This window comes from Mirounga leonina, unplaced genomic scaffold, assembly GCF_011800145.1.
Source record: "Mirounga leonina isolate KUSES-001 unplaced genomic scaffold, KU_Mleo_1.0 Mir_151, whole genome shotgun sequence".
Taxonomy (NCBI): Eukaryota; Metazoa; Chordata; class Mammalia; order Carnivora; family Phocidae; genus Mirounga; species Mirounga leonina.
The window spans coordinates 20,633,563-20,659,298 of record NW_023270377.1 but is presented as its reverse complement, the minus strand read 5'-3'; the positions used below and the strand labels follow the sequence as shown (position 1 = coordinate 20,659,298).

Here is a 25,736-nt window from a genome sequence, read left to right as displayed (position 1 = left end):
CCATTCCCCTCTTGCACTGTGTGCCTGATCAAGCATTTGATATTTCGGAAGTTCTTTTCGCGTTTGTGTCTTTAAATAATAAGAGATGTTGAGGCCATCCTGTGTGGCAGGTGCCGTCCCAGGCATAAAATCCAGCGCGACCGTTTCATGGAGCCCTTTCTAGAGACGTGTGAAGTGAGGCCCTGACAGTTTAAATAACCCAGCCGGGATCTCACAGTTATTAGGAGGAGAACCTAGAATTTAAACGCAAGTCTGTCTGACTCCGTAACCCATGCTCCTCCTGGTATCCTAAGCTGCCCTCAATTAGGCCCAAATTTAGCCCACTATGCTGTCCTTGTCACCAGTGTGGAAACTGGGACGCAAGGAGAGAAATGGAACATAACGTGCAGGGACATTCCAAAAGCGCCTTCTGGCACAGCCACTCGGGTCCAGAATAGGGACAGGCCCCCTCCTCTGTTCTCCAGCTACCCCTCGTCGGCTCACTCCTCACGGCTCAGCAGCCAGAGGAGAGACCAGATGCCTGTGCCAGGGGCAGGCTGGGGAGAGCAGGCCAGGAAAGGAGGCCACGGTCCATTACGCAGAGGAGCTTCCTTTAAACACAGCTGGTTGGGAATGGTGTCAAGGCCACGGACCCAGGAGGGGCATCCTCTTTCAGGGCTATAAAAGCCTATTTTCTCCATCCGCCAGATAGGGTGTGTAAGTGGGAAAGACAGGATTGTATTTCACTGTTCCTACACAGCCTGGCCGCTCATTAGCCCTCTGCCTCTCCCTCGGCCCAAATGGCACAGGATCAAATGACAGGGCAGAGAAACTCGGCGTACTAAGGGATAAACAACAGAGAGATGGACCTTGGGGGAGTGGGGAGTGAGGAGTGGTGGCCAAGGAGGGCCCAGAGACCTGGCACTTAGGTCCTTGGGGGCTCCGGGGCTCAGAGGGAGCTTGTTGTTGCTCCCAACAAGGGTTGGCTTTATCTTTTCTGCCTGGACAGCTCATCCATCTGGAGCGTCTGTTGGTGGCTAGGGTCTATGGAAATGAGCCTTTTCGGCAGGGTAGATCAGACTCGGATGCAGTTCTCTCTCTCCAAGTTTGATCAGACCCACCTCTTCAGTGACATAAGAATAAACTTCTGGGCTACAGACCTGCATCTGGGTCTCCTCCCTATGGACCTTCCAGAACTATCCACTTGCCCTTCTTCTGAATCAGGGAAAGCTGGGCCTAGGGGGGTTCACGATCCCCCCAGGTCTAGGACCAGCCTGCTAGGCTGACAACCAGGCCCTAAGGCTCCTCCCCCAGACGCTCTGAGACTTAAAAGATAGTAAAGTGAAACTTTTCGAAGGTCTGGCAGTTTGGGCAGTTTGACTCTACATACAACTCGGAGTCTCAAACCCCTAATACCATCCTGGAATTACTGCCTGGGGTGCCCTGGAGAGGTACACCCTTACCCTGCTTGCTAAAGCAGTCCCACTATCCTTTGCAATGCTCATGTGTCTTGACCTAGAACTAAAGCTAGAATGTTGACCTAGAACAAGTCAGACGTAAATGCCAAGCAAAGCCTTTCCAGCTCTCCTTGTTTATTTTCATTCCCCAGCTCTGCCAGGGTTCTGGAAGCAGACTGCTTCGCAGCCAGAGGCCCCTGACCTAATTCTTTATCTGGTTTTAACCAGATTAAGTCAAAGGATGGCTCACGGCTCCTGCTGCCAATGTCTGCCAGCAAGGCCATGTAACGAACGGGGCTTCTGAGCAATGAGATTTCAAGTCAGTTTTGTCTAATTTGGGGGGTTCCAGCCCACTCCCGGCCTCAGAGGTAGGAGAAGGGCCACGCTCAGGATGTGATTTGGCGAATGCTGCCACTGGGAAGAACAGGGGCTTGGAGGCTGCATGTGACATTGTTATTCCTAATCAACTAGCTGGAAACCAGCTCAAAGTCCTGCTGCTCAGGTCACTGCGGGGGAAGGACAATTCACTGCTGTCACCAAAACCAAAGGATAAGAAGACTATATTCCTGTTCATGGACAGGAAAGGGGGACTTCAGTTTCTGGCAAGATAGAAATGACCCATTCATGTGCCCGCAAGGAAGGCTGTTGCCCCCAAGTACTGAGGCGAGTTTAGATTTAAGGCTGGGTTGTTTGAATCCAGAATCTAGAAGCCCACTAAGACCCAGCTATCCTTCAGCACCCAGCCCCGTGTTGTCCAGTTCCATCCCCAGCAGCCACACACGGCAGGTCTGAATGCAGAAGCACTCTCAGTATAAAAGACACACGGGATTTTGAAGACCTTGTACCAAAGTGGAAAAAAACGAAAAGAATGTAAAATGCCTCATTAGGAGATTTATAGCGATTTTATGTTGAAATGATAATATTCTGAATATACTGGGTTAAAGAAAAGATATTATGAAATTCAATTTCACCTATTTATTTTGACTTTTTTAATGTGGCTAGGAGAAAATTTAAAATTGCTTGGGTGGCTTGCGGTATATTTTTATCGGACAGTGCTGATCTAGATAATACTATACCCTATGGTTTAATTTCAAAATGTGGCAAAATGATGGGGGTTAATGAGTCCCTGCTCCTTTTACTGCTAGTGTGTCTTTCAGTTTATAAGAGTGCTTTCACACCCATAATCTCAAGTACATGATACCTATACCTAGGCAAATGTCCCATTACTTCTAAAAGACCTTCAAGACAACAGAAAAGTATATCTTGACTGAATAAAAGCCCAAAACTTTTCTTTTAAATTGTATTGATTTATTTGAGAGGGAAGGTGTGCGAGAGAGAACACAAGCAGGGGGAGGGACAGAGGGAGAAGCAGGGAGCCCGACTCGGGGCTCGATCCCAGGACCCCGGGATCATGACCAGAGCGGAAGGCAGACACTTAACCAACTGAGCCACCCAGGCGCCCCACCTCAAAACTCTTCTACAACAAGGAAAGAAAATAATAATACAAAGGTAAGCAACATGTGGGGGAAAGTGTTTGATACAAACAATAGCAAGGGGTTAACACAGAAAAATCACACTTACGAACAAGAGAGGTCAAGAGAGAATTCACAGAAGGGTAACACCAGCTCTTCAAGAATTCTCAAGAAAACAAAGAATTTGGTATTGCTGCTATCTTTCCAAATTATCTATGGGAAACAACAATGGGAATGCCTGAGGCTGGGCAGTTGGGTGAGGAAAGGGGCTCCTTCCTTACAACTGAGAGTTATAAAATTGGCATCGTTTTATTTTTTCACAAAGGGTGAAAACTTTTTGGCTGTGTTTCAAAATATATAAAAATGGGTAAAATATTTAATCCAAGAATTCTAGTTACAAGAATCTATCTTAAGGAAATAATCTGAAATACAAAAGATGTGAATGCAAAGAATATTCATTAAAGCACAAATTGGAAATGCAAAAAAGTGAAGAAAAAAGACCTAAAATAATTAGTCATCAGTGTTAAGGCAGAATATTTATTTATTATAATATATATATATTTGAGACAATTATATAAATATATAGTACATACGTATATGTGTGTACAGTATAAATTCCATGTGTGTGTGTGCATATATGTGTGTGTATATATATATACACACAATGTCTCAAAAATAACAGAAGAGGGGCGCCTGGGTGGCTCAGTCGTTAAGCATCTGCCTTCGGCTCAGGTCATGATCCCAGGGTCCTGGGATCGAGCCCCGCATCGGGCTCCCTGCTCTGTGGGAAGCCTGCTTCTCCCTCTGCCTCTCCCCCTGCTTGTGTTCCCTCTCTTGCTGTGTCTCTCTCTGTCAAATAAATAAATAAAATCTTTTAAAAAAATAACAAGAAAAATGCAGTAAAATAGTACACTAATATTCATCTCAGGGGGTGTGTGTGTGTGTGTGTGTATATATGTGTATAGAGAGAGAGAGAGAGAGAGAGAGAGACGATTTTTTTCTCCTATACTTTCCAAATTCTCCACAATGGTTATGTACTTCTTTTATAATCAGAATAGAAACTTTAAAATAACTAAGAAGGATTATTTTTACAGCTTCCTTTGTTAACCCAACCTAATGTCTACTTACCTCAAAGATGAAAAAGTCTAGTTATAAGTACTATTATCATTTGAATTTACTTAGAGAAGTATTTACTATGTTCTGGATGGCAACTCACAGAGCCTACTCAGCTCATATGACTTCGATTAATTCTGTTAAATTGAAAATCCTGTGGGTAAATCTGCAAGTTCCTGTGTGTGTATACGCGTGCCTCAGCATTTAGTTGAAAACCCTGGTGCCTCTGTAGAGCGTTTACTCTGCATTCCAAGATCTCTGCCAGCTTTAAAGAGGAGGAAGGGGACAGAAAGCAGGCAGGCAGAGCAAGGACAAAGTTAGGTGTGGTGAGGAAAGAGCCCCAGCAGAGCTGAGATCATCTGGAGATGGTGGGCATCCAAGGGAGCCAGGTAGAAACACAAGGGAGAGGAAGAAAAGGAAGAGAGAAATCAGAAGTTATAATTTGCTTTTTTAAACTAACAACCCCCTAAATCCAAAAGTTTCTAATTTTTTTCAATCCAAACACTGCTTATTGTAAGTGGTAATTTTTTTTTTTTTAAGTAGGCTCCACGCTCAGCATGGATCTCACAACCCTGAGATCAAGACCTGGGCTGAGATCAAGAGTTGGATGCTTACCGACTGAGCCATCCAGGCACCCATGTAGTGGTAACTGTTTGTAATTATTCTTCCTGCATACCTTATCACCAGGGACCCTACTAATAATTGTCCTTTCTGTATTTGAAAGCTGTCAGCTTGTTTATTTCTCCCTGGCACTGAATCTTATCAGTCTTTTTCATCTTTGCCCCCTAGGAAGAAGGAGTTAAGGCAACTGGCCTGTGACCCATTCACTCATGTGTGTGTGTGTGTGTCTGTGTCTGTGTGTTTGGGGAAGGAGTAAGCCCCCCAAGAAAAAGAAAAGAAGGGGAGCCTGGGTGGCTCGGTTGGGCATCCAACTCTTGGTTTCAGTTCCGGTCATGATCTCAGGGTCATGGGATCAAGCCCCACATTGGGTCTGGACTCAGTGGGGAGTCTGCTTCTCTCCCTCTCCTTCTGCCCTTCCCCCCCCCCACTCTCTCTCTTTCTCTCTCTCTAAAATAAATAAATAAATCTTAAAAAAAAAAAAGAAGACTGGTGACCCTGGCAGGTGACCCAATCTAATTTCCTTATCAACCAAATATCCTGGTAACTAGAGGAATGACATCTGCTAGGAGGAAGAAACCTTGTTTACAGATGCCCTTAGCACGATGTCTCTGGCCAAAGCATTCCTTGCACTCAAGACACCCAACATCTTTGGGGTGTGGCTCCCTGGAGAATGTCACATATGCTACAAAATAATGAAGGGATACCAGATGAAGCCCTTTCACAATTCAAATGCTTCTCACGATGTGAGGTAACCTGGAGAACTTCATTTAGACTGATCTAGTGTTCTGAGTCAGAGGTGCATGTCCTGCGGGGGAAGGGCGTCCTAGGGTGACAGTCTCAATGTTCCAAACCTCTCCCTGCTTCAGCTGAGCCTCTTGATTGCCTGTGTCTCTGAAAGTATTAGCACAACCTGATGCTAGCTGGGTAGGATCTATGATCCAGGTGACTGCTTTGACGATCTGGTTTTGCTCACTCCACCCCTCCCCCATCCCTTGACTCCTACGTTCTAATTTCTCCATATTGTCATCGTCCACTCTAAGTGGACATTGTCCACCTTCTCTAAGTTATTGATACGCTTTTTAACACACGGAGCTGCACACCAAGCCACTGCCCTGGTCACACCACACACATCTCCAGTATATTACAACCCTGTGGACACAACCCAAGTCACGGTGACCCTTTCCCAAGAGGCAAAAGCTGCTCGCTGCCTGCGTCACCTGTCAATGACAACACAGTTCCATTGCTAGGAGTTATTATTTAAATCCAAGCCTTATAAAACTTTTTTCCTTACATTTCCAGTATCTCATTCACTGCCTACCTCTTACTCCCCTCCAACCTTCAACTGAGCCTCCAGAGGTGCTGGCTCCCCCACTTGAGGGTTTGGGGGTTATGCCGACCAAGCCTCAAGCATGATGTAAGGCCACAGCCTCGAGGCAAAATAATCACTTAGGCAGAAGCAGTCCCGTAATTGCCTGGAAACTCACTGGTTAACACTTCTGTTTATAATTATCCCAGCCTTTACTGGCTATTAGAGACACACGGATGACCCTTTGCCAAGCCAATTAGGAGGCTGCCTCATGAATCCTGAATTAGGCAGCCATTTCCAGTTTTCAAGACCTTTGCCTGGTCAGCATCTGCTTGCTTCTTCATCAACATGGCAGGCTTTTATTAACTCAAACAAAGCCCCTACCACAACTCCTGTGCACTGGAAATCCCAGAATGGGAGGGGAAAACCGTGGTGTGGCATGAGTCCACCGCACATTCAACATGTTTGGAAATTACAGTGTATTTTTAAAATTTTTGACTAATCTCACATAATAGATAATTGTGTAGTCATTTCCAAAAGAAAAAAAATCATCAGTAAATGAGAAATGTTTCGCACCCAAAAAACGAAAAGGCCAGAAGAGTCCCTCGGTTTCTAAAGAGGATCTCTTCTTCGAAAGGATCACAAAGTGAGGCAGGGGTGGGGGGAGTCACAGGACGCCTTCCTCAAAGGAGTTGGTTATATATCCTCTTGGTACGAAAAATCCACGCAATCATTCAAGCAAAGTCTACTGAGCGGCAAATCAAAGGCCAAGTGTGGATGGCCTCAAGACAGATAGTAAATGTCTAAGGATTTACAAGACATACAATCAGCTACTCAGCTTTGTGACTAAAGCACTAAAGCAGCCAAAGACAATATGCAAACGGGCATGTTTGTGTTCCGATAAAACTGGATTTGGAAAAACAAAACCAACCAACCTGGATTTGGCCTGTGAGCCACGATTTTTCTGGAATGTGGAGGAAAAGGTGGCATGGAGGAATCAAATCTACTGGTTTTATTCTCGGAACTGTCCAAGCCCCATTCCAAGCACAGTGCATGTATCTCACTCAAAGGACATGAGTGAAGTCTAGCTCCTTACAATGCAAGTGCCCAGGGGTGCAACTCTTGATATTTCTTGGGTTAAAAGCCGCATCACTGCTCCCTAATTCACAGGCCTTTATATATGAGGACTTTGAGATCCTGTCCTCCATACCTACCTCCGTCAGATGAAAGCAACAAGCCCAGAGAGGTTGAGTGGCTTGCCAAAGGTCACATAGCAAATCAGCAGTATAGTCAGGAGCTAGTAGTAGCGTTCGGCCTGAACCCCAGGAACCCTTTCTATAACACCACACCCCCCCTCGTGCTCTATGAAATAGCACCTGCTTTCCTTTCTAACCACCTTTCCTTTTTAACACCCTGCCAGAGCTCTGGGTCAAGTAGATGAGCTCATAAGCTTGTTTTGGCAGGAGAGTCTTTTTTCCAAATGATATCTCAGATAGAACCCCAATATGAAACATATGTGAAAGTAAGGGTGCCTCTCTCCCTCTGCCTGGTTGCCCTCAAAGCTCCTGGGGCACCTGGAAGGGATCATAAGGATCAAAGAAACCAAGTAAAGACCAAGTAAAGAAGAAAAGACCTTTCGACACAGAGGAACAGTGGAGTGAGTGTCCTGATGGGCAGGTCAGATGTGATTTTACTTATCACCTGCTATCCTCTCTGTGCCTCTAGCTTCCAGCGCTCTCTCTCCTCTACTTTTAGTCCTGGCCTGATGCCCAGGGCCAAGCATGGCAGTACCCCTCCCTCCCAACCTCCCCCTCCATATCCTGGAATCTTAATCCTGGATCCCATTCCTTTGAAAAGGTCATTTGTGCTGACCTATTAATGATATTAATGGCATGTAAATTAACTTTTGCTAAGACATACGTAATCGGTCTCTGATAAGAATCAATGTATTATTGCTCCCAGATATCAGATTTGAGTTTTAAAGGGGCTTTTTAGTAGCTCAACACAGTGTTTTTGAAATCATGTTGAGTGACTTTTCCAAAGATACATGGGCAGGGGCAGGGGGCTCTGGAGATGAGAAACCTTCCACCAGAGCAGTTTTAATTTTGTCAGTTTCCTGGTAGATTTCATTGGGGGGGAGGGGTGCTGGAAGAATTCCAACTTTATTTTTTTAAGATTTTTATTTATTTATTTGACAGAGAGAGACACAGTGAGAGAGGGAACACAAGCAGGGGGAGTGGGAGAGGGAGAAGCAGGCTTCCCACTGAACAGGGAGCCCGATGTGGGGCTCGATCCCAGGACCCCGGGACCATGACCTGAGCTAAAGGCAGATGCTTAACGACTGAGCCACCCAGGCACCCCAGTTCCAACTTATTTTAAAAAGAAACTGAAAAACCACAAACAGATGCCAAAGCATTGGCCCAAGGTCAAGGTCTCAGTCATGATGCCAACACCGAAGCTATTCTGAGGGTGTCAAGAATTGTGAGGCATCTGAGATTTGACTCCCTTACAAGGTAACAAGTTCTCCTGCCATAGTTTCATGCGTGGCATGAGACATGGCAAAAAACGCGAGACTCCGGGGAAGAGACAAAGGACCCAGCAGTCGGGGGTCAGTACTTTTTACGGCAGCGCTCTAAGCTCCAATTCCAAAGCAGTAATGGGAAGGGGGCAGGGTCAGATGATCTGCGCAGGTGCAGTCGGCTGCATCCCAGGGAAGGTACTCTGAACCCAGGGAACCTGAATCTTTTATAATGAACAGTAGGCCTGCCTGCCCTTTGTTCCTGAGGCAGGATTACCTACACCTCCCAGGGCTGTGCGCTAAGTTAACACCCTTGAAAAGACAGTCCAGGACAAAAGCCAGGCAGTGCGTCTGCTCACATGTGCAGGGATCAAGAGCTCCATGGAGGGGCGCCGGGCTCGCTCAGTCAGTTAAGCATCTGCCTTCAGCTCAGGTCAAGATCCCAAGGTTCTGGGAGGGAGACCAGCATCTGGCTCCACGCTCCCTGCTCAGTGGGAAGGCTGTTTGTCCCTCTCCCTCCCCTTCTGCCCCACCCCCTGCCCCTGCTCTCTCTGTCTCTCTCTCTCACATAAATCAATAAAAATCTTAAAAAAAAAAAAGAAAAGAAAAGAAAAAGAGATTCGTGGAGAATCCTCTCACAAGGTTTAAGGCCAGGCCTGCTCAGGCCTCCCAAGGAACAGGAGCTTCCAAGAATGGGAATGACAGAGGCCAGAGGGAAGGAACAGACCTTGCACAGGGACAAATAAATAAGCATGTTTTACTTGTTTAGATAGGAAGTGCCTCCCCTTCCTCTTAGAACAAAATTCAAGCCCCCCCACCCCCCGCCATGGGCCAGTGGGCATTCCTGCTCTGGTCCTTGCTGGCTTCCCAGTGCCACACTGCTGAGCCCCCTCCCTGCCTCCCCCTGCTGCGGCCACACAGGCCTCACTGTCTCCGGCAGGTACCACACTCCTTCCTGCCCGGAGCCTTCGTGCCTCCACAATTCCCTCTGCCTGAAATATCCTCCACGAAGCTCACTCCCTCACCTCCTTCAGGCCTCCACTCCCCAGCCCGGAGTTGCTTTCTGTCCCCTGAGATTGTCTTATTTTTCTTCTTTAAAGTGCTGTCATCACAACCTACTTTGTATGTATCTGTCGTCAGTCTTCCTTCTGCCTCTGAGGGCAGGCCCTTTGTTTACTGCTATGCCCACAGGGTCTACATCTGTCCACCAAAAGAAACAACTATTTATAATCCTATCAATGGTCTAGCTACCGTTATGGGTTGAACTGCACACACCTCCAAATTCCCTATATTGGAGTCCTAACCCCCAATACCTCAGACTGTGACCCAATTTCGAGATGGTGTCTTTAGAGAGGTAACCAAGTTAAAAATGAAGTTATTAGGGTGGGCCCTAATCCAATATGACTGGTGTCCTTATAAGAAGGGACATTTGCCATGATTTTGAATGTCAACTGCTCTCCACTCTTGGGAGGCAGGAGTTCGGTAGAAAATCATCCTTCCAAAACATGTCCATTCAGTATGTACTCTCTCTAGTTTCTATGGACCCAAGGTGCTGTCTATTAAATGTCACTTTAAAACAGGTAAAAAGATTGGGGTGCCTGGGTGGCTCAGCCAGTTAAGCGTCTGCCTTGGGCTCAGGTCATGATCCCAGAGTCCTGGGATCGAGTCCCTCATCGGGCTCCCTGCTCAGCGGGGAGCCTGCTTCTCCCTCAGCCTCTGCCTGTCTCTCTCTCTAATAAAGAAATAAAATCTTTAAAAATAAATAAATAAATAAATAAATAAAAATAAATAAAACAAGTAAAAAGATAAATACTATGTTGTGGATTAAAACGCTAAGATGAAGACTAAGGTATCCATAAAATGCTGCATTTTTGAACACTTGGCCATCACAGGCCTGGATACGTCTGGGCCTGAGCCCATTCCTCCCTCTCTATCCTCTCTCTCTCTCTCTCTCTCTCTCTCTCTCTAGCTGAGACATTTACACAACAACAAGCACAGACAGCCTGGAGAATATTCAGAGCAAGCCAAAGGAATAAAAGGTGGATGAACCCTGCAGAGGTTTGCTTGCTTCCCTTCCTGGTTATTTGGCATAGCCCTGCTCTAGGCTTTCGGTGGCTGGAACCAGAGTCAGAGGGGATTGGAAGCAGGAGAAAGAAGAGAAGAAAAAACCTTTCAAATCTAGGGCAGAGCAGGTGGAACGAGTGGTATGAAGGGCAGTCAGCGTTTCCACATCGGCCCAGGATCTGCCAGCTAGACGGGAGATCGTTTCTCAAATGCCCAAGTTCCTCTTTGAAATCATTCACACACTTCACTGAAGTCCTCTGGTTTTCTCCTAATACCCGCTTCTCTTTAACTTCTGGCTGAGCAGAGCCTACACAGAATAAATGGATGTTTAACTGGGGTAGAAAGAAGGAAAAAATGTTAGGATTGGGATACTCAGCTGGGGAGAGCCAGGCCTGGTGAGGAGCCAATGCCAGGGGGCACAGCCAGAGGGTGACACGAGTTGATCCCTGGAGGGGCCTCTGGAAGTGAAGAGGGGCCCAGAGGGCAGGGAAGGGTTTGGCACATGAAGGCTGCCCCTCCTGCTGATCACAAATACACCCCACTTCATCCCGACACATTACCCATTCCCTCCAAACTTCGGCCTGGAGAGACAAAGGGATCAGAGCTTCAGAGTAGGCACTATAGTGACTTCCCATTAGAAAAAAACACAGGAACTTCGCTAACTTTAGAAAGGTAACGGTATGCGTGGTATAAGATGACAGAGGGCATCTTAGAATTAATTTTTGCACATTGCCATGCTTGCGTTGAAAGAACCATGCTTGAGCAGTCCATGGTCTGAAGGTCTCTCTCTCTTCTTACAAGCTGTTGCCATTTCTACTTCTAGCTCCCTCAGAGTCCCCCAGATTGTCAGTGACAGCCTGGGAAAGAGCCCAGGGCTCCTGGGTAAAAGGTCCCAGCAATGAAGCAGGGCCTGTGTTTAGTAATCCAATTGCAGTGGATTTTTACAGCCACCACATGTACTTGGTTTCAATATCTTCTGCTAAATTCACCAAAGCTGGCAAAAAAAAAAAGAAAAGAAAAGAAAAGAAAATCAGCAAATCGTCTCAAACAGACTGGAGTGCATTCAGCTCTACAACTGAACAAAAATATTCTGGCTGTGCTTCGAAAAGACTTACTCCTGCTACACTCCTCCCTCATCACTTGCTCAAAATCCGGGCCTGGTTAAGCAGCAAGAGCACCTGATCTTCTGGTTCTTGGTTGAAAAACTTGATTCCACAGCTAGGACTGGCAACCTGTGGCCCCAAAGCACATTTCCCAGATGCCTGTGGCCTCTGACCACAAAACATTCTTTACGGAAGAAGGGACGAGGTTAATTTTGACTCAGGTCTATCGAAATCTGCTCCAAGTTCTATAACAATAACAACAACGTGGCGTAAGAGCTTTGGGCACGGCTTTACCTCAACTAGTTGTCATGAAACATGACTAATAGTTCAAGAGGGTGTACCCGATTTGTGCACCTGAGCCACGTGGCCTGCCTCCTCTTGCAAAACCATCCGAGGCACAGCTCACTCCCACCCTGGAAATCACGTGATTGTGTGTAACTAGGTAGCCAGGGCTGGGGCACCCAAATGGAAAGGTGGTTTTAAGTTGTTTTTTTGGGTTTTTTTAGATTTTATTTATTTATTTGACAGAGAGAGAGATAGCGAGAGCAGGAACACAAGCAGGGGGAGTGGGAGAGGGAGAAGCAGGCTTCCCGCTGAGCAGGGAGCCAGATGTGGGACTCGATCCCAGGACCCTGGGATCATGACCTGAGCCGAAGGCAGATGCTTAACGACTGAGCCACCCAGGTGCCCCGGAAAGGTGGTTTTATATGAAGTGTCCTTCTAGAATACTTTGGGGATTTTAAGTCTGAGAAGCAGCAGATCCGGCCCCCACCAGAACTCCATTTTCCCTATGAGTTCAATCAAAACCAGAAAGCAAGCCAAGTGGCTCCTCAGGAAAGCTCTTCAGAAGTCTTGCCGAGACTTCCCGAGCTGAGCACATCCTGACTGGACGGCCCGGCATGTCAGCAGCTGGGACCCACACAGGCGGGGTGCAGTTAAGAGCCATTTTCCATTATTCTGAGATGAGCAAACCCAACCAAAGGAAGGGGCAGGGGTGGTGGAGGGGGAAGCAGGGGGTAAAGAAGCCAAAAATAAAGCCCTGTTAATTACCAATTGCAGCTGGAGAGGAAAGGAGCTCCAGAGAAAGAGCCTGATTTAGCAGAAGGACCTGACAACCTTGAAAAGATAAATACTGACTGATGGCTCCGGGCACAGTCTGCCCCAGGCCATTTTGGCAGGATTCCTCAGCGTTTGCTCCAGCTCCTCCTAAACTCTCATTCTCTGGGCACCCGCCCCCCCTTCCCCTTCCCACAGCACACCCTCCCTACAACAAACCAAAATGTTTGGAAAGACCCAGGGAAACCGTCACACCATAACGTGTGCTGTGAGATAATGATTTTACATGCAGTATGCATCCATGAGGTGATACAGGCATATGATCTAAAATTGTTTTCAAACAGTACCGAGACCGGGAAGTTAAAGGAGGACAAAAGTCTTCTTCCCTGCACCCACTTCTGCTCCCCAGAGGTCACCATGACTAATAAGCCGAGAGGTTAACCTTCCAGAAACTCTACTGCTGGGGCACCTGGGTGGCTCAGTCGTCGAGCGTCTGCCTTCGGCTCGGGTCGTGATCCCAGGGTCCTGGGATCAAGCCCCGCATTGGGCTCCCTGTTCAGCGGGAGGCCTGCTTCTCCCTCTCCCGCTCCCCCTGCTTGTGTTCCCTCTCTCGCTGTCTCTCTCTCTGTCAAATAAATAAATAAATAAAATCTTTAAAAAAAATAAAAAAAAAGAAACTCTACTGCTGTCTATTAGCATTAGCTTTTCTACAAGCGGGATGACATGATACCTCCCCCCTTAGCAACAGATCATAACTCCCTTTCGAAGTCAGTACCTATAAACCCTACCTCACGAATTTGTACCCAGTACTTTCATTGGATTATTTTATTTCCAGGTTTTTACTTTTCAAAACAACGTGGCGAAGCACATAGATCTTTGTTTAACGACGTGAGAATATCCGTAGGACAGACTGCCGGCAGCAAAACTGCTGCAGAAATTGATTTAATTCAGATTCAATATTGAGGCTACTGCACCTTAAAAAGAATCGCAAACTGGTGAACGGAGCCAAAATGACAAATGAGGAAGCAGAGGCGCTATTTCGATCACAAGGGATTCCATTCTGGGGCAACCACTTCCTGTGGGCTCGCTTGTGTCTCTGCCAAGAGAAAAATGCAGGTCTTTCCTGAAAGCTGCCACAGTCTGTTTGGGCAGAGATTCCTCCAAGCTCAACAGCCTCATTGGTTTCTGTGCCCTAAGGGCAGTTTTAGATATTAAATAAGAAAGCAAGAAAATGAATTAGACTCCAATCGCAGAAGTGTAGCTATGGATGGGGAGTAGAGATGATATTACGTGGTTGAGAACATAGTCAAGAGTCTCACGGCAGAAAATGGGACGGCGGGGCTCGTTGGGCCTTGGCAGGACCTTAGATTCTATTTGCAATAATCTGTGTGCTTCATTTGGACGACAGTGTCTGGAGATATCACATTATTCTAGATTTCTCTTGATTCTACGTTCTGTCTGCCCTCCCAAATCCATGCCTGAGTCCAGTGCCTGAGGCTACTGTTCACCTGGGGGTGGTGTTCAGAAATATCTATCTAGGGGCACCTGGGTGGATCAGTCGTTAAGCGTCTGCCTTCAGGTCAGGTCATGATCCCAGGGTGCTGGGATCGAGCCCCACATCAGGCTCCCTGCTCGGCTGGAAGCCTGCTTCTCCCTCTCCCACTCCCCCTGCTGTGTTCCCTCTCTCATTGTCTCTCTCTCTGTCAAGTAAATAAATAAAATCTTAAAAAAAAAAAAAAAGAAATATCTATCTATTACCATCAAGGGGCATGGTGTCCTAACCAAATGACATGAATAATTTAATACTGGAGGTGAAAGCACCAGGTTACCATGATCACATCTGGAGGACAAGGGTAGTTAACACAGTATATGTAATGTACTTAGAGCAGCACCCGGTACACAGCTCCATAAATATCCCTTGCCATCGTTCTCACTATCTGATTCATTTTCACCAAGCTACCCCTCTAGTCTGGGCACTGATTTCCCTTACGGATTTTATTATAGGGCAGAGACTGCTGGGACCACTTAGGTGTATGGCCCACCTAAATGGTTATATGCATTTGGGTTTATACAACAGTCTCTTGTGAATTTGGTTACTGTTAGTAAAACCCCCTGGGATGGTTAATTTTATATGTCAACTTGACTGGGCCACAGTACCTAGACAGTTGGTCAAACATTATTCTGGATGTTTCTGTGAAGGTATTTTGGGGATGAGATTAATATTTTAAGTGGCATACTCTCAGTAAAGCAGATTACCCTCCATAATATGGATAGACCCTAACCAATCACTTGAAGGCTTTAATAGAACAAAGAGTAATCTCCATGCAAGAAGGAATTCTGCCAGCAGATTACCTTTGGACTTAAACTGCAACTCTTCCGAGTCTCCAGTCTGCCAGCCTCCCTTATCAGATTTTGGATTTACCAAGCCTTCACAACTGTGAGCCAGTTCCTTAAAATAAATATCTCTCAATAGTTAGATAAATAGATAGGTGGATTGGGTGGATAGGTGGATAGATAGAGAGAAAGAGAGACAGATAGTTTCTGTTGTTTCTTTTTCCAAAGAACTCTGGCTAATGCACTCTCGATGTTCATATAGTTCTAGATGCCCTGAAAAATTCAAGTTCAAAGACCTTGCAAAGCTGATCACCAGATTTTGGGCAGAAGTGACACCACCCATGGTACGGCAAGCCTGTGAGCTTTGCATGAACAACCAACCAGCCTCTCTCACATACACACCCATCACACTGGCCTACGAATAGTTGTGAACCTAGAAGTGGGTCCTTTTTACGATGAAAGTGAAGTATCAACCAGTTAGTTCTCATACTGTGTTGAGAGGTGAGGGATCTAGGAAGAACAGAAAATAATTTTCCTACATTGTTGACTCTTAAAAAAAAAAAGACTAAAAAATATTAGCCTGGGGCGCCTAGGTGGCTCAGTCAGTTGAGCATCCGAATCTTTTTTTTTTTTTAAAGATTTTATTTATGTACTTGACTGAGAGAGACACAGTGAGAGCAGGATCACAAGCAGGGGGAGAGGGAGAGGGAGAAACAGGCTTCCCGCGGAGCAGGAAGCCCGATGCGGGGCTCGATCCCAGGACCCTGGAATCATGACCTGAGCCAAAGGCAGACGCTTAACGACTGAGCCACCGAATCTTGATTTCAGCTCAGGTCCCATGATCTCAGGGTCATGAGATCAAGCCCCGTGTCAGGCTCCCCACTCAACAGGGATCTTCTTTTTTTTTTTAAGATTTTATTTATTTGACAGAGAGAGGGAACACAAACAGGGGGAGTGGGAGAGGGAGAAGCAGGCTTCCCAGGGAGCAGGGGGCCCGATGCGGGGCTCGATCCCAGGACCCTGGGATCACGATCTGAGCCGAAGGCAGACGCTTAATGACTGAGCCACCCAGGCGCCTCTCAGCAGGGATCTTCTTGAGATTCTCTCTCCCTCTGCCCCTCCAAACCTCCTGCTCGTGCATGCACTATGCTCATTCTCTCTCTCAAAAAAAAAAAAAAAAAAAAAAATTAGCCTTTCAGGCATATGAGTAACTAACAGTACTATAATTCCAAATCAAACCTGTTTGATTTAACACTAGACACATCATTTTTAACAAAATTAACCAATAAATCAACACACCAGGCAGAATTTGAGCTTTTGTTGAAACAACTCTTGTATATGAGAATAGCCTAGACTTTGAAAAAAGAATCACACATTGGAGTCACCTTAAGAGAGAAATAAGTTGGGACAGTGTATGTTCTACAAAGGTCTATGGCTATTGGTTTATTTGAACACCCGTTTATTCCTGTTCACATTTAAATAAAGGACAGGGGTGCCTGGGTGGCTCAGTAGGTTGAGCGTCTGACTCTTGGTTTCCGCTCAGGTCATGGTCTCAGGGTGGTGGGATCAGCCAGCACAGGGCTCCATGCTCACGGGGGAGTCTGCTTCTCTCCTTCTCCCTCGTCCTCTGCCCCTCCACCTGCTGGTGTGTGGTTACATGCATGCACTAACCTGAGTTCTCTCTCTCGCTTTCTCAAATAAATCTTTAATAAATAAATAGATACATAAATAAAATAAAATAAAATAAAAAAGGACATAGAAAATCATTCCACTGTCTGCCCTAAATTCTCAGAACCTGATGGCTTTCCTTCTCCACTGTGTAGTCCAGGGTACAGAACGCTGAGTCAGAAACCCATTTCTGCTTGGACACAATCACTTAAAGTCACTGAAGCTCTCTGGGTCTCTCTCTTTTTAACAAATAGTCTGTCTACATCAAAAGACCGTGGTGAGAGCCAGGTAATACACGCAGAAGGCGCCGTGACCAGATGACAAGCAGGCGTCTCTGATGATCTCACTTGTTTTAGCAAAAACCAAAGCCGACATTGAGTCAAATCTTGTACAATTCCACTAATACCAGGTACCCAAAGTAGTCAAGTTCATAGAGACAGAAAGTAGAATGGTAGTTACCAGGGGCTGGGAGGGAGGTATAAGCAGTAATATTGTTTAATGCGTAGGGAGTTTAGTGTGGGAAGATAAAAAAGTCCAGAAGATGCATGGTGGTGATGGTTGCTCATCTATGTGAATGTACTTATACCACTGAATGGACACTTAGAAATGGTTAAAATGGGGGCACCTGGGTGGCACAGTTGGTTGAGCATCTGCCTCTTGGTTTCAGCTCAGGTTGTGATCTCGGAGTCATGGGATTGAGCCCCGCATTGGGCTCCACGCTCAGCGGAGAGTCTGCTTAAGAGTCTCTCTCTCCCTCTCCTCTGCACCTCCCCCTGGGCTCACTTTCTCTCTCTCTCTCAAGTAACGAAATAAATCTTTTTAAAAATGATTAAAATGGTACATTTTAAGTTATGTACATTTTACCATCAAAAAAAGAAAGGTGATCCTATGTCCCAGCTTGTCTAGGGCAGCCCCGATTTATATCTTCGGCCTGGCATGCTTGATATCAGCACCTCCTTTTCCTCTTAGTTAAGCCCTGTGACTGTGTCCCAAACTGGACAGTGACAGCCCTGAGGTTAAATAACTATTCATTGTCATCTGGCTAAAACATGGGAAGAGTATAACTCTTATCCCTAAATCGGTCTAATTCCAAAGCCCATGCTTTCTACCACCTCACACCCTACCGAGTATCTAATGACTTCCCCATCTACATCAAGTTTTCTAATATTTATCATTTCAACTCTGCTGCCTTACATAGAGCTTTGATGTGCTACCTACCTCGTAAGAAACAGTATCTTAATGTTGCTTTCCAGAAATGCTTTTATATATATATTATATATATATATATATATATATATATATATATATATATATTTTTTTTTTTTTAAGGGTGGGTGGGCAAGAACAGAAAGGAATATCACAAACAGAATGTCTCCTGGTGTGGTCCAATGGGTCTTCGAACCGGGATGGTGCCTGGGGTATTAAAAAGCCCCAAAGCAACAGCGTCTGGAGGATGTTACATGCAGTGGCCAACACAGATGTTGACACTAAACGAACACCAAAGCCACTCTGTGATTCAGCTGGTACAGGGTGTGTCATGTCGACACATACAAGACGGGAGCGGCTACCTGAGGCAGGAAGTCAGCTTCCCTTTGGTAAGTTTATCTTTGACCGGAAGGATTCCACCGAGGCTTTTTCTAAGCTCATTAGAGAGAGTGGAGCAGTGTTTCCACACTGGCTTCTGGGTCAGCCAGACTGAGCTGGGATCCCAACCTCCCATTCATTCCCTTCAGCACCTTGTACAGACGACTCAGTCTCTAATCTTAAGCGTCAGAATGCCTCCTTCCTGGGGTTGCTGTGAGGATTCAGCCTTTGCCTGGAGAGTGTGCTGGTTAGCACACAGAGTAATACTCGATGTTATTGCCTAGAAAACAGACAGTAAGACCACTTGATTCTCAGATCCTAATAAGCATTTTTATTCTCTCGCCCGCGAACCCAAATATTTACTAGCAAAATAAGATAAAGAATGCCCACCTCCCACAATCCTGATGCTCTGGACTCCCAAAGAAAAAGGTCTTTGGGGGAACCCAGAGTTGTCTAGAGAAGTGCTTTCATTTCCTACTATTCTGCACTCCAGGCTTGGCATAAACCTTGCACTCCTATCTCCCACAGTAGCCAATGTTCAGCCACTTACAGAGAAGCCGGCTGGCCCTGCCAGAGCACGTCTCAACCCATGGGTGGAGACCCGTTAAGACTGTCATGCAGAGCCCGATGGCCTATCCTGGGCTCCACGCGTGTCACAGTGACGTGGCTGGTACCCAACCCTCTCTCCTCTCGCTTCCTCACATCCTCCCACCAGACACTCCACTCGACTCCTGTGTTCTCTTTCCTTTCAGTGCCAGGGCTATGCCAGGCTAAGTGTATCATCCAGACACCGCCACCAACCCCTGGGGAGGTCTGTGGCTATTTTAGACATTTTATACGCACCGTTTACAATGCCTGGCAACACTCTCCCAGCAGAATCCTGATACATGGGAAGCGCCAACAAATTATAAACCAGGAATATTTTATGCTTTTGCCTCTATGGTTTTAAAAAAATAATACCATTTCACGGTTCCCCAGAATTCGGCAGAGTGTGGTTTGGATGGGATCATTCCAGCCACACAAGCATCTGATGTTCACATGGATCCTGCTGGTGTAGAAATACTGCCCTGTCCAGTGACGGGGAGGCAGGCATGGGTCACGAGAACTACGGACATTTCTGAGCATGTAATGACTTAAGAGCTTTAAAAATAGGCATACTATCACAGATCCCACCAAATAAACGTGACCAATTTTGAACCAAAAAAGTGCTTAGAAGTGTTTAGAAGAACGATTTGACTTTTAGCATTTATTTTCGTAAACAAACATGTAAAAATTTTTTTTAGCAGAGTGAAAATGTTGACTGTTACTGAACCGTCAGAAAGGACATCAAATCACCTAGGTCAGGGAACAGTAAACAAAGCAGAGACAGGGTGAAAGGGCACAAGATAAAACAGAAGCCAGGGACAGGAGCCTTGACTGGCTGCGATCCCTATGGAAAAGCATCAGCCAGGAAAGGTGTGCTGATAGTACAACCAAGAACACGTCCTAGGGCACCTGGGTGGCTCAGTTGGTTAAGCGACTGCCTTCGGCTCAGGTCATGATCCTGGAGTCTCTGGATCGAGTCCCACATCGGGCTCCCTGCTCAGCAGAGAGTCTGCTTCTCCCTCTGACCCTCCCCCCCCCCCCATGCTCTCTATCTCATTCTCTCTCTCAAATAAATAAATAAAATCTTTAAAAAAAAAAAGAACATGTCCTAAAATGCGATCACGATCCTCAACCTCAAACACAGCTCTCATCCCTGGCATCAACAAGTCACAGAAATAGGCTTTGGGCAGACTTGGCTCACCCATTTTGAAATCTACATCAACTTGCAGACAATACCTATCCCTTTTCTCAAGATTTCAATCATAGCGCTCATGATATATGATGTCTCTGGATTCACGAAGCCAAGATTCAAATCTCAGGGGCACATTTTCAGCTGCGTGGCCCCGGACAAGTTGCTTCCAAAAGAAATAATAATGATGCCTACCTCACTGTGTTGTTGTGAAGAAGACATAGTTAATATGTGCAATGTGGGTGAACAGTGCCTGGCACTCTTTTCATTATTATTGATATCTTGGAGAACAAGATAGCTCAGTATGATTAAAATTAGGCATGCAAGTAAATAATTAGGAGGCGTTGATATCTCATAAACCACTGTAAGCTCCTTAGAGTGGATTATGTGAAGTACAATTCGCTTAATGGGAATGAACATAACGATCCTGATTCAGGGGCGCAATTTTGAAGTTGTTCACTATTTCTCAAACATAAAGTATTTTACAGCATCATTCGAAGACAAGAGCAGTAAGTTTTCCACCGCTTGGAGGTCTGCAGATGCATTATTTCTTCTACTGAAAGTCTGTTTTCAATTAGCTTTTGAAGCTTTTGCAAATGAAAGTACATCCTATTCGATTTCAATAATGTCACATTTTACATCTTCTGTCACTGCAAGTAACTTTAAGTTCAGGCTCTGCTTCATTATTTGCTCTGTATATACCGCTTTTCTGATTCTTTTTTTTCATTTTGGGGAAACAGTGCAAATTTAGTAATATTCGCAGTGTTTCCTCTACTAGGGGAATGGACGTAGTATACACACTTCTGAAATTATTTTTCATTTTTCAGGGAATTACAAATATGGACATCCCCAGCATGCTATTGCTACTCAAGGAAAACCATAATGCCTGGTTTTCCTTAATACCTTGCTTGAGCTTCTAAATTATATCATACAAGAATATCTAGGGTTCTTGTACCTCAGTAGGTAGAATTTCTTTCAAAACTAAAATGCTCTGTTTTATTAACATTTGTACCGGTTTCATCCTTTGTGAAAAAGAAAATAAGCAACAGTAATAAACAAGGAACTCCTTCAAACTTAAAACACAACCCAACTGGCTTCCCAACTACACCTCCTTAATCAATGGTGGGTTCATTTTTCACTCATACCAGACAACATAACAATAATAATATGTAGTCATCCTTGTTGTAAATGTTCCCTATATATTTGCAGCCCATAAACATATTTTGTCTAGCTGACACATTTTTTAATGTGAGTTATCATTTAAAAATCTGGGGCACCTGGGTGGCTCAGTCAGTTAAGCATCTGCCTTCAGCTCAGGTCATGATCCCAGGGTCCTGAGATTGAGCCCAGCATCGGGCTCCCTGCACAGCAAGGAGTCTGCTTCTCCCTCTCCAACTCCCCCTGCTTGTGCTCTCCCCCGCCAATAATAAAATCTTAAAAAAATATAAATAAATAAAAATAAAAATCTGGACATTTTATCTGTAAATTGGGATTTTCAGCTTCCCTTAAAAATCAGAAGTTTTATGGGTGCATAGATGGCTCTGGACTTTAAGCATCCGACTCTTGGTTTCAGCTCAGGTCATGATATCAGGGTAGTGAGATTGAGCCCCGCGTCGGGCTCCACACTCAGCGTGGAGTCTGCTTGAAGCACCTCTACCTCTGCCCCTCTGTCTCGATGTCTAAAATAAATAAATATTGGGGCGCCTGGGTGGCTCAGTCGGTTGGGCATCTGCCTTCGGCTCAGGTCATGATCCCAGGGTCCTGGGATCGAGCCCCGCATCGGGCTCCCTGCTCCATGGGGAGCCTGCTTCTCCCTCTGCCTCTGTCTCGCTCTCTGTCTCTCATGAATAAATAAATAAAATCTTTAAAAAAAAATAAAAATAAAAAAAATAAAATAAAATAAATAAATATTAGGGAAAAAAATCAAAAGTTCTGGCACTTCCAGATCCATGTTCTCGGCATGGCAAACAGCTGTCTGGAGCTCAGCAGCTGCTCCCCTTGAGCACAGGATAAGCTTCCAGTGCTCCCCAGTTCTGCAGTCTCAGGGCTCTCTCCTCTGTTCCTCCAAGAAGGAGGTGCTGTGGCAATTCCAGCATTTAAATGCACTTTGAGGGCGCCTGGGTGGCTCAGTCGGTTAGGCGACTGCCTTCGGCTCAGGTCATGATCCCAGGGTCCCGGGATCGAGTCCCGCATCGGGCTCCCTGCTCAGCGGGGGGTCTGCTTCTCCCTCTGATCCTCCCCCATCTCATGCTCTCTCTCTCTCTGTCTCATTCTCTCTCTCAAATAAATAAAATCTTTAAAAAAATAAATAAATAAATAAATGCACTTTGACCCAGCAATTCTACTCCTGAAAAATCTATCCAAGGTCACGCAAGTATATGTGGATATCCACTGCAGCAGTGCCTCAAAAAACCTGAACCAACATAAACGTTAACAGGGACTGGTTGAATAAATGACAGCAAATCCAGGTAAGAGAACACTAGAGACCCCTTCCCCAAAGCAATGAGGTAAATCTAGAGCATCCTGAAATGGATCTATGTCTAAAATATATCATTAGGGGCGCCTGGGTGGCTCAGTCGTTAAGGGTCTGCCTTCGGCTCAGGTCATGATCCCAGGGTCCTGGGATCGAGCCCCGCATCAGGCTCCCTGCTCTGCAGGAAGCCTGCTTCTCCCTCTCCCACTCACCCTGCTTGTGTTCCATCTCTCTCTGTCAAATAAATAAATAAAATCTTAAAAAAAAAAAGCAATTATCAAAAATAAATAAATACATAAATAAAAAGTAAAAACAATTATCAGGGCGCCTGGGTGGCTCAGGCGGTTAAGTATCTGCCTTTAGCTCAGGTCATGATCCCAGGGTCCTGGGATCGAGCCCCACATTGGGCTCCCTGCTCATCGGGAAGCCTGCTTCTCCCTCTCCCACTCCCCCTGTTTGTGTTCCCTCTCTTGCTGTCTCTCCGTCAAATAAATAAATAAAATCTTTAAAAATAAATAAATAAAATATATCATTAAGTAGAAAAAAGCAAGGTGAGGAACAGTACGTAACGTGGGGGAAATGAAGAGATATATTAATATATGCTTTTATATGTGTCTCAAATTTTTGGAAGAAAATATGAGAAAATTTTTATCCAGGTGTCCCTATTATATATACATATATAATATATATAATAATACATACACTTAAAAAAAAGAAACTTTAAAAAATAATAATAAAAAATCATACACTTATAATGCAATTGCATACAAAATGTGTCTCTATTTTATGCAATATACATACTTTGTGCATATATATATATATATATTTTACACTTAAAAAAAAAAGGAAGCACCATGAGCAGAAATATTTCGAATCATTTCACGTGTGCTTATCATCACATCTTCATATTATTTATTTGATTGCCCATCTCCGTTACAGAGTTCCTCTAGAGTGAAGCTCGTCCATTTCTGAGGCCAGGAGGAGAAAAAGCCTCCTGCACGGCCCTTCACACAGTCCCCAGAGCAGCGCAGAAATGGTGCAACAGGCCCCTTGGGAAGCTGTGCTTATCCACAGAGCTCTGTAGCTCCTGTTACCTCCTGCCCTGGCTTTTCAACAGTGAAGACTATTGAAGACTCTTCTCCAAAGAGAGCTGCCAGTCTCAGCTCCAGACATGCCTTCCGGTCCCTTCCCCGGTTACTTGGGGCCCTGGACAGAAGGGGGTGAGCCATGTATTGCGGCCCTCTTGCTGTTAACAGCTTTGGGCACGGTGGGGTCAGAAGAGGTCTATTCTCACCGGCAGAAAGGAACTCTCACGGCTCAGCCCATTTTAGTAGGGTAAGGGGTGGCTCTTCTCATCAAGGGCAAGCAAGGTCACATGTTCCTGTCCATATACTCAAGAAGGGCAGCCAGGGTGGCAGGACTTGGCTGGAGGGGCTTGATGATGTGCTTTCGGTGTTACTAGCAGAGGACAGAATTGTGCCAGGGACAAGGGAAGCCGGGGACAGTGAAGAACACAGCTGGCCACTTGAGGGATGCTATGCCCGAGTTAAACCCTGTGACAGATGTCTAGCAGAGGCCGTCCTCATCAGCACTCCACACCCAAGACAGGACTCTCCTCCATAGCCACTGCAGACTCTCCAGTCCACCCCTCCCCGGGCCTGAAGGACCAGAGGCAAGTGTCAGCCCTGCCCCCACCCCGTGATCCATCTCCACACCTGCTTCTAACCCCCTAAACGTATCCAAGCCGCACCAGAATAAAAGGACACGTGGCTCTTCTAAAAGTTATCACTTCCTGCTAACGCATGTTTTTTGGGGAAAAAAATAGTTAGCAATTAATTAGCAAAAATAAAGAAACCCAGATAAGGAAAAGATGACCCCCCCCCATGGCCACCTGCCCCCAGCAACACACATACACGCTCTCTGGTACCTCTCTTCAGACCCAGAGCCTGGGGTTTTCAATGTCCTTATTCTTCTCAATTACTATAAGATACAAAGTAAAACATGAAGTCTGTATTTAATATAGGTATCTACTCAGAACTCACTGATGAACGCAGAATTGAGAAAAGTTCCTATTATTTGGAAAATGATACCCATCATATTATAATATATTATATATAGTACTATAATGAGAAAATAAAATATGATCTCCCTTGTTTTCTCTTAACTTACTACAGTTCTGTCCTTTTCAATATTCTAGTGTTCCCATACCAATAACTTGGGGAGAAGAGTTCATTAAGAGTGTTTTCAGCCCCTGTCATTATCCATTTGTCAAAACCCGTACAATACACTACAAAGAGTGAACCCTGATGTAACCTCTGGACTTTAGCTAAATGTATCAATACTGTCTGTAACAAATGTACCCCCCCGCCCCAATGCAAGATGTTAATAATGGGGGAAACCGTGGACCTTGGAGGTAGTGGCTGTTCTTTCTGCTCTATTTCTCTATAAATCTAAAACTGCTCTGAAAAATTAATAATTTTAAACATTGCTACTACCAAAAAAAAAAGACTGATTTCATGCTTCATCACAAAAATTACGATACGCTGCTATCTAATCAACATGCACAATTTAAGAAGCAGAAAAAATAATTAAAACTAATTCAGGCCCCACTAATTCACGATTCGTTGTAACGCAAAATCCCCTTCCATGTCAGTCTGAATCTTCTAACTGTGCCTTGCCAAGCAACCGGAAAAATTACAGAAGCACGGGTAAGTCGCGGAAGATGATCCGTCGTCAGCAACACAGCCTTGCTGTTTCTATAATCCTTCTATCTTCGAGGTCGTACCTGGAAGTCAGTCTTATCTGTGTATCCGGCAGGTCGGCCAAGACCAGCTATAATTAGCAACCCCAGGCTGCTAAAATACCTGCCCTCATTCCGAATATCTCCTTTCTCCTTTTTTTTCTTTATTCCAAGCTGGCCTTCTGGGTCACTGCTATTTCGGACTGGCCATTATCAGCGGCATACAGCAAGATCTGCTTACCTCTGAATCTTTGGCCTGCTGATTTCGAACGACTATCAAATTGTACAGGATTCTGTCGTCATCTGCCTCTGTGTGGGACACATCGTGGGGCATGCTCCACAAATTCTTTTCATCATCTCTTGCCAGAGTTGCTCCAAATGAAGAATACGGATTGCTGTCACTATGGTGTTTAAAAAAAGGGGTATAAGCATTTGGTAATACATGTAATATATGTAATGTATACATCATACGCA

General features: G+C 45.3%; 1 protein-coding gene across 6 annotated transcripts in view; it reads right to left on the bottom strand.

Annotated features, from left to right (window-relative positions):
• MREG (melanoregulin) overlaps window positions 1-25,736 on the bottom strand; it is a 59,005-nt gene that overhangs the window by 15,747 nt on the left and 17,522 nt on the right. For all 6 annotated transcript variants that reach the window (XR_004679597.1, XR_004679598.1, XM_035007204.1 and 3 more), the window contains exon 2: window positions 25,504-25,663. Coding sequence is in view for 4 of the 6 variants with exons in the window: in XM_035007204.1 (XP_034863095.1) it covers window positions 25,504-25,663 (160 nt within the window). In the remaining 2 variants the exon portion in view is untranslated. The remainder of the gene's footprint in view (window positions 1-25,503; window positions 25,664-25,736) is intronic.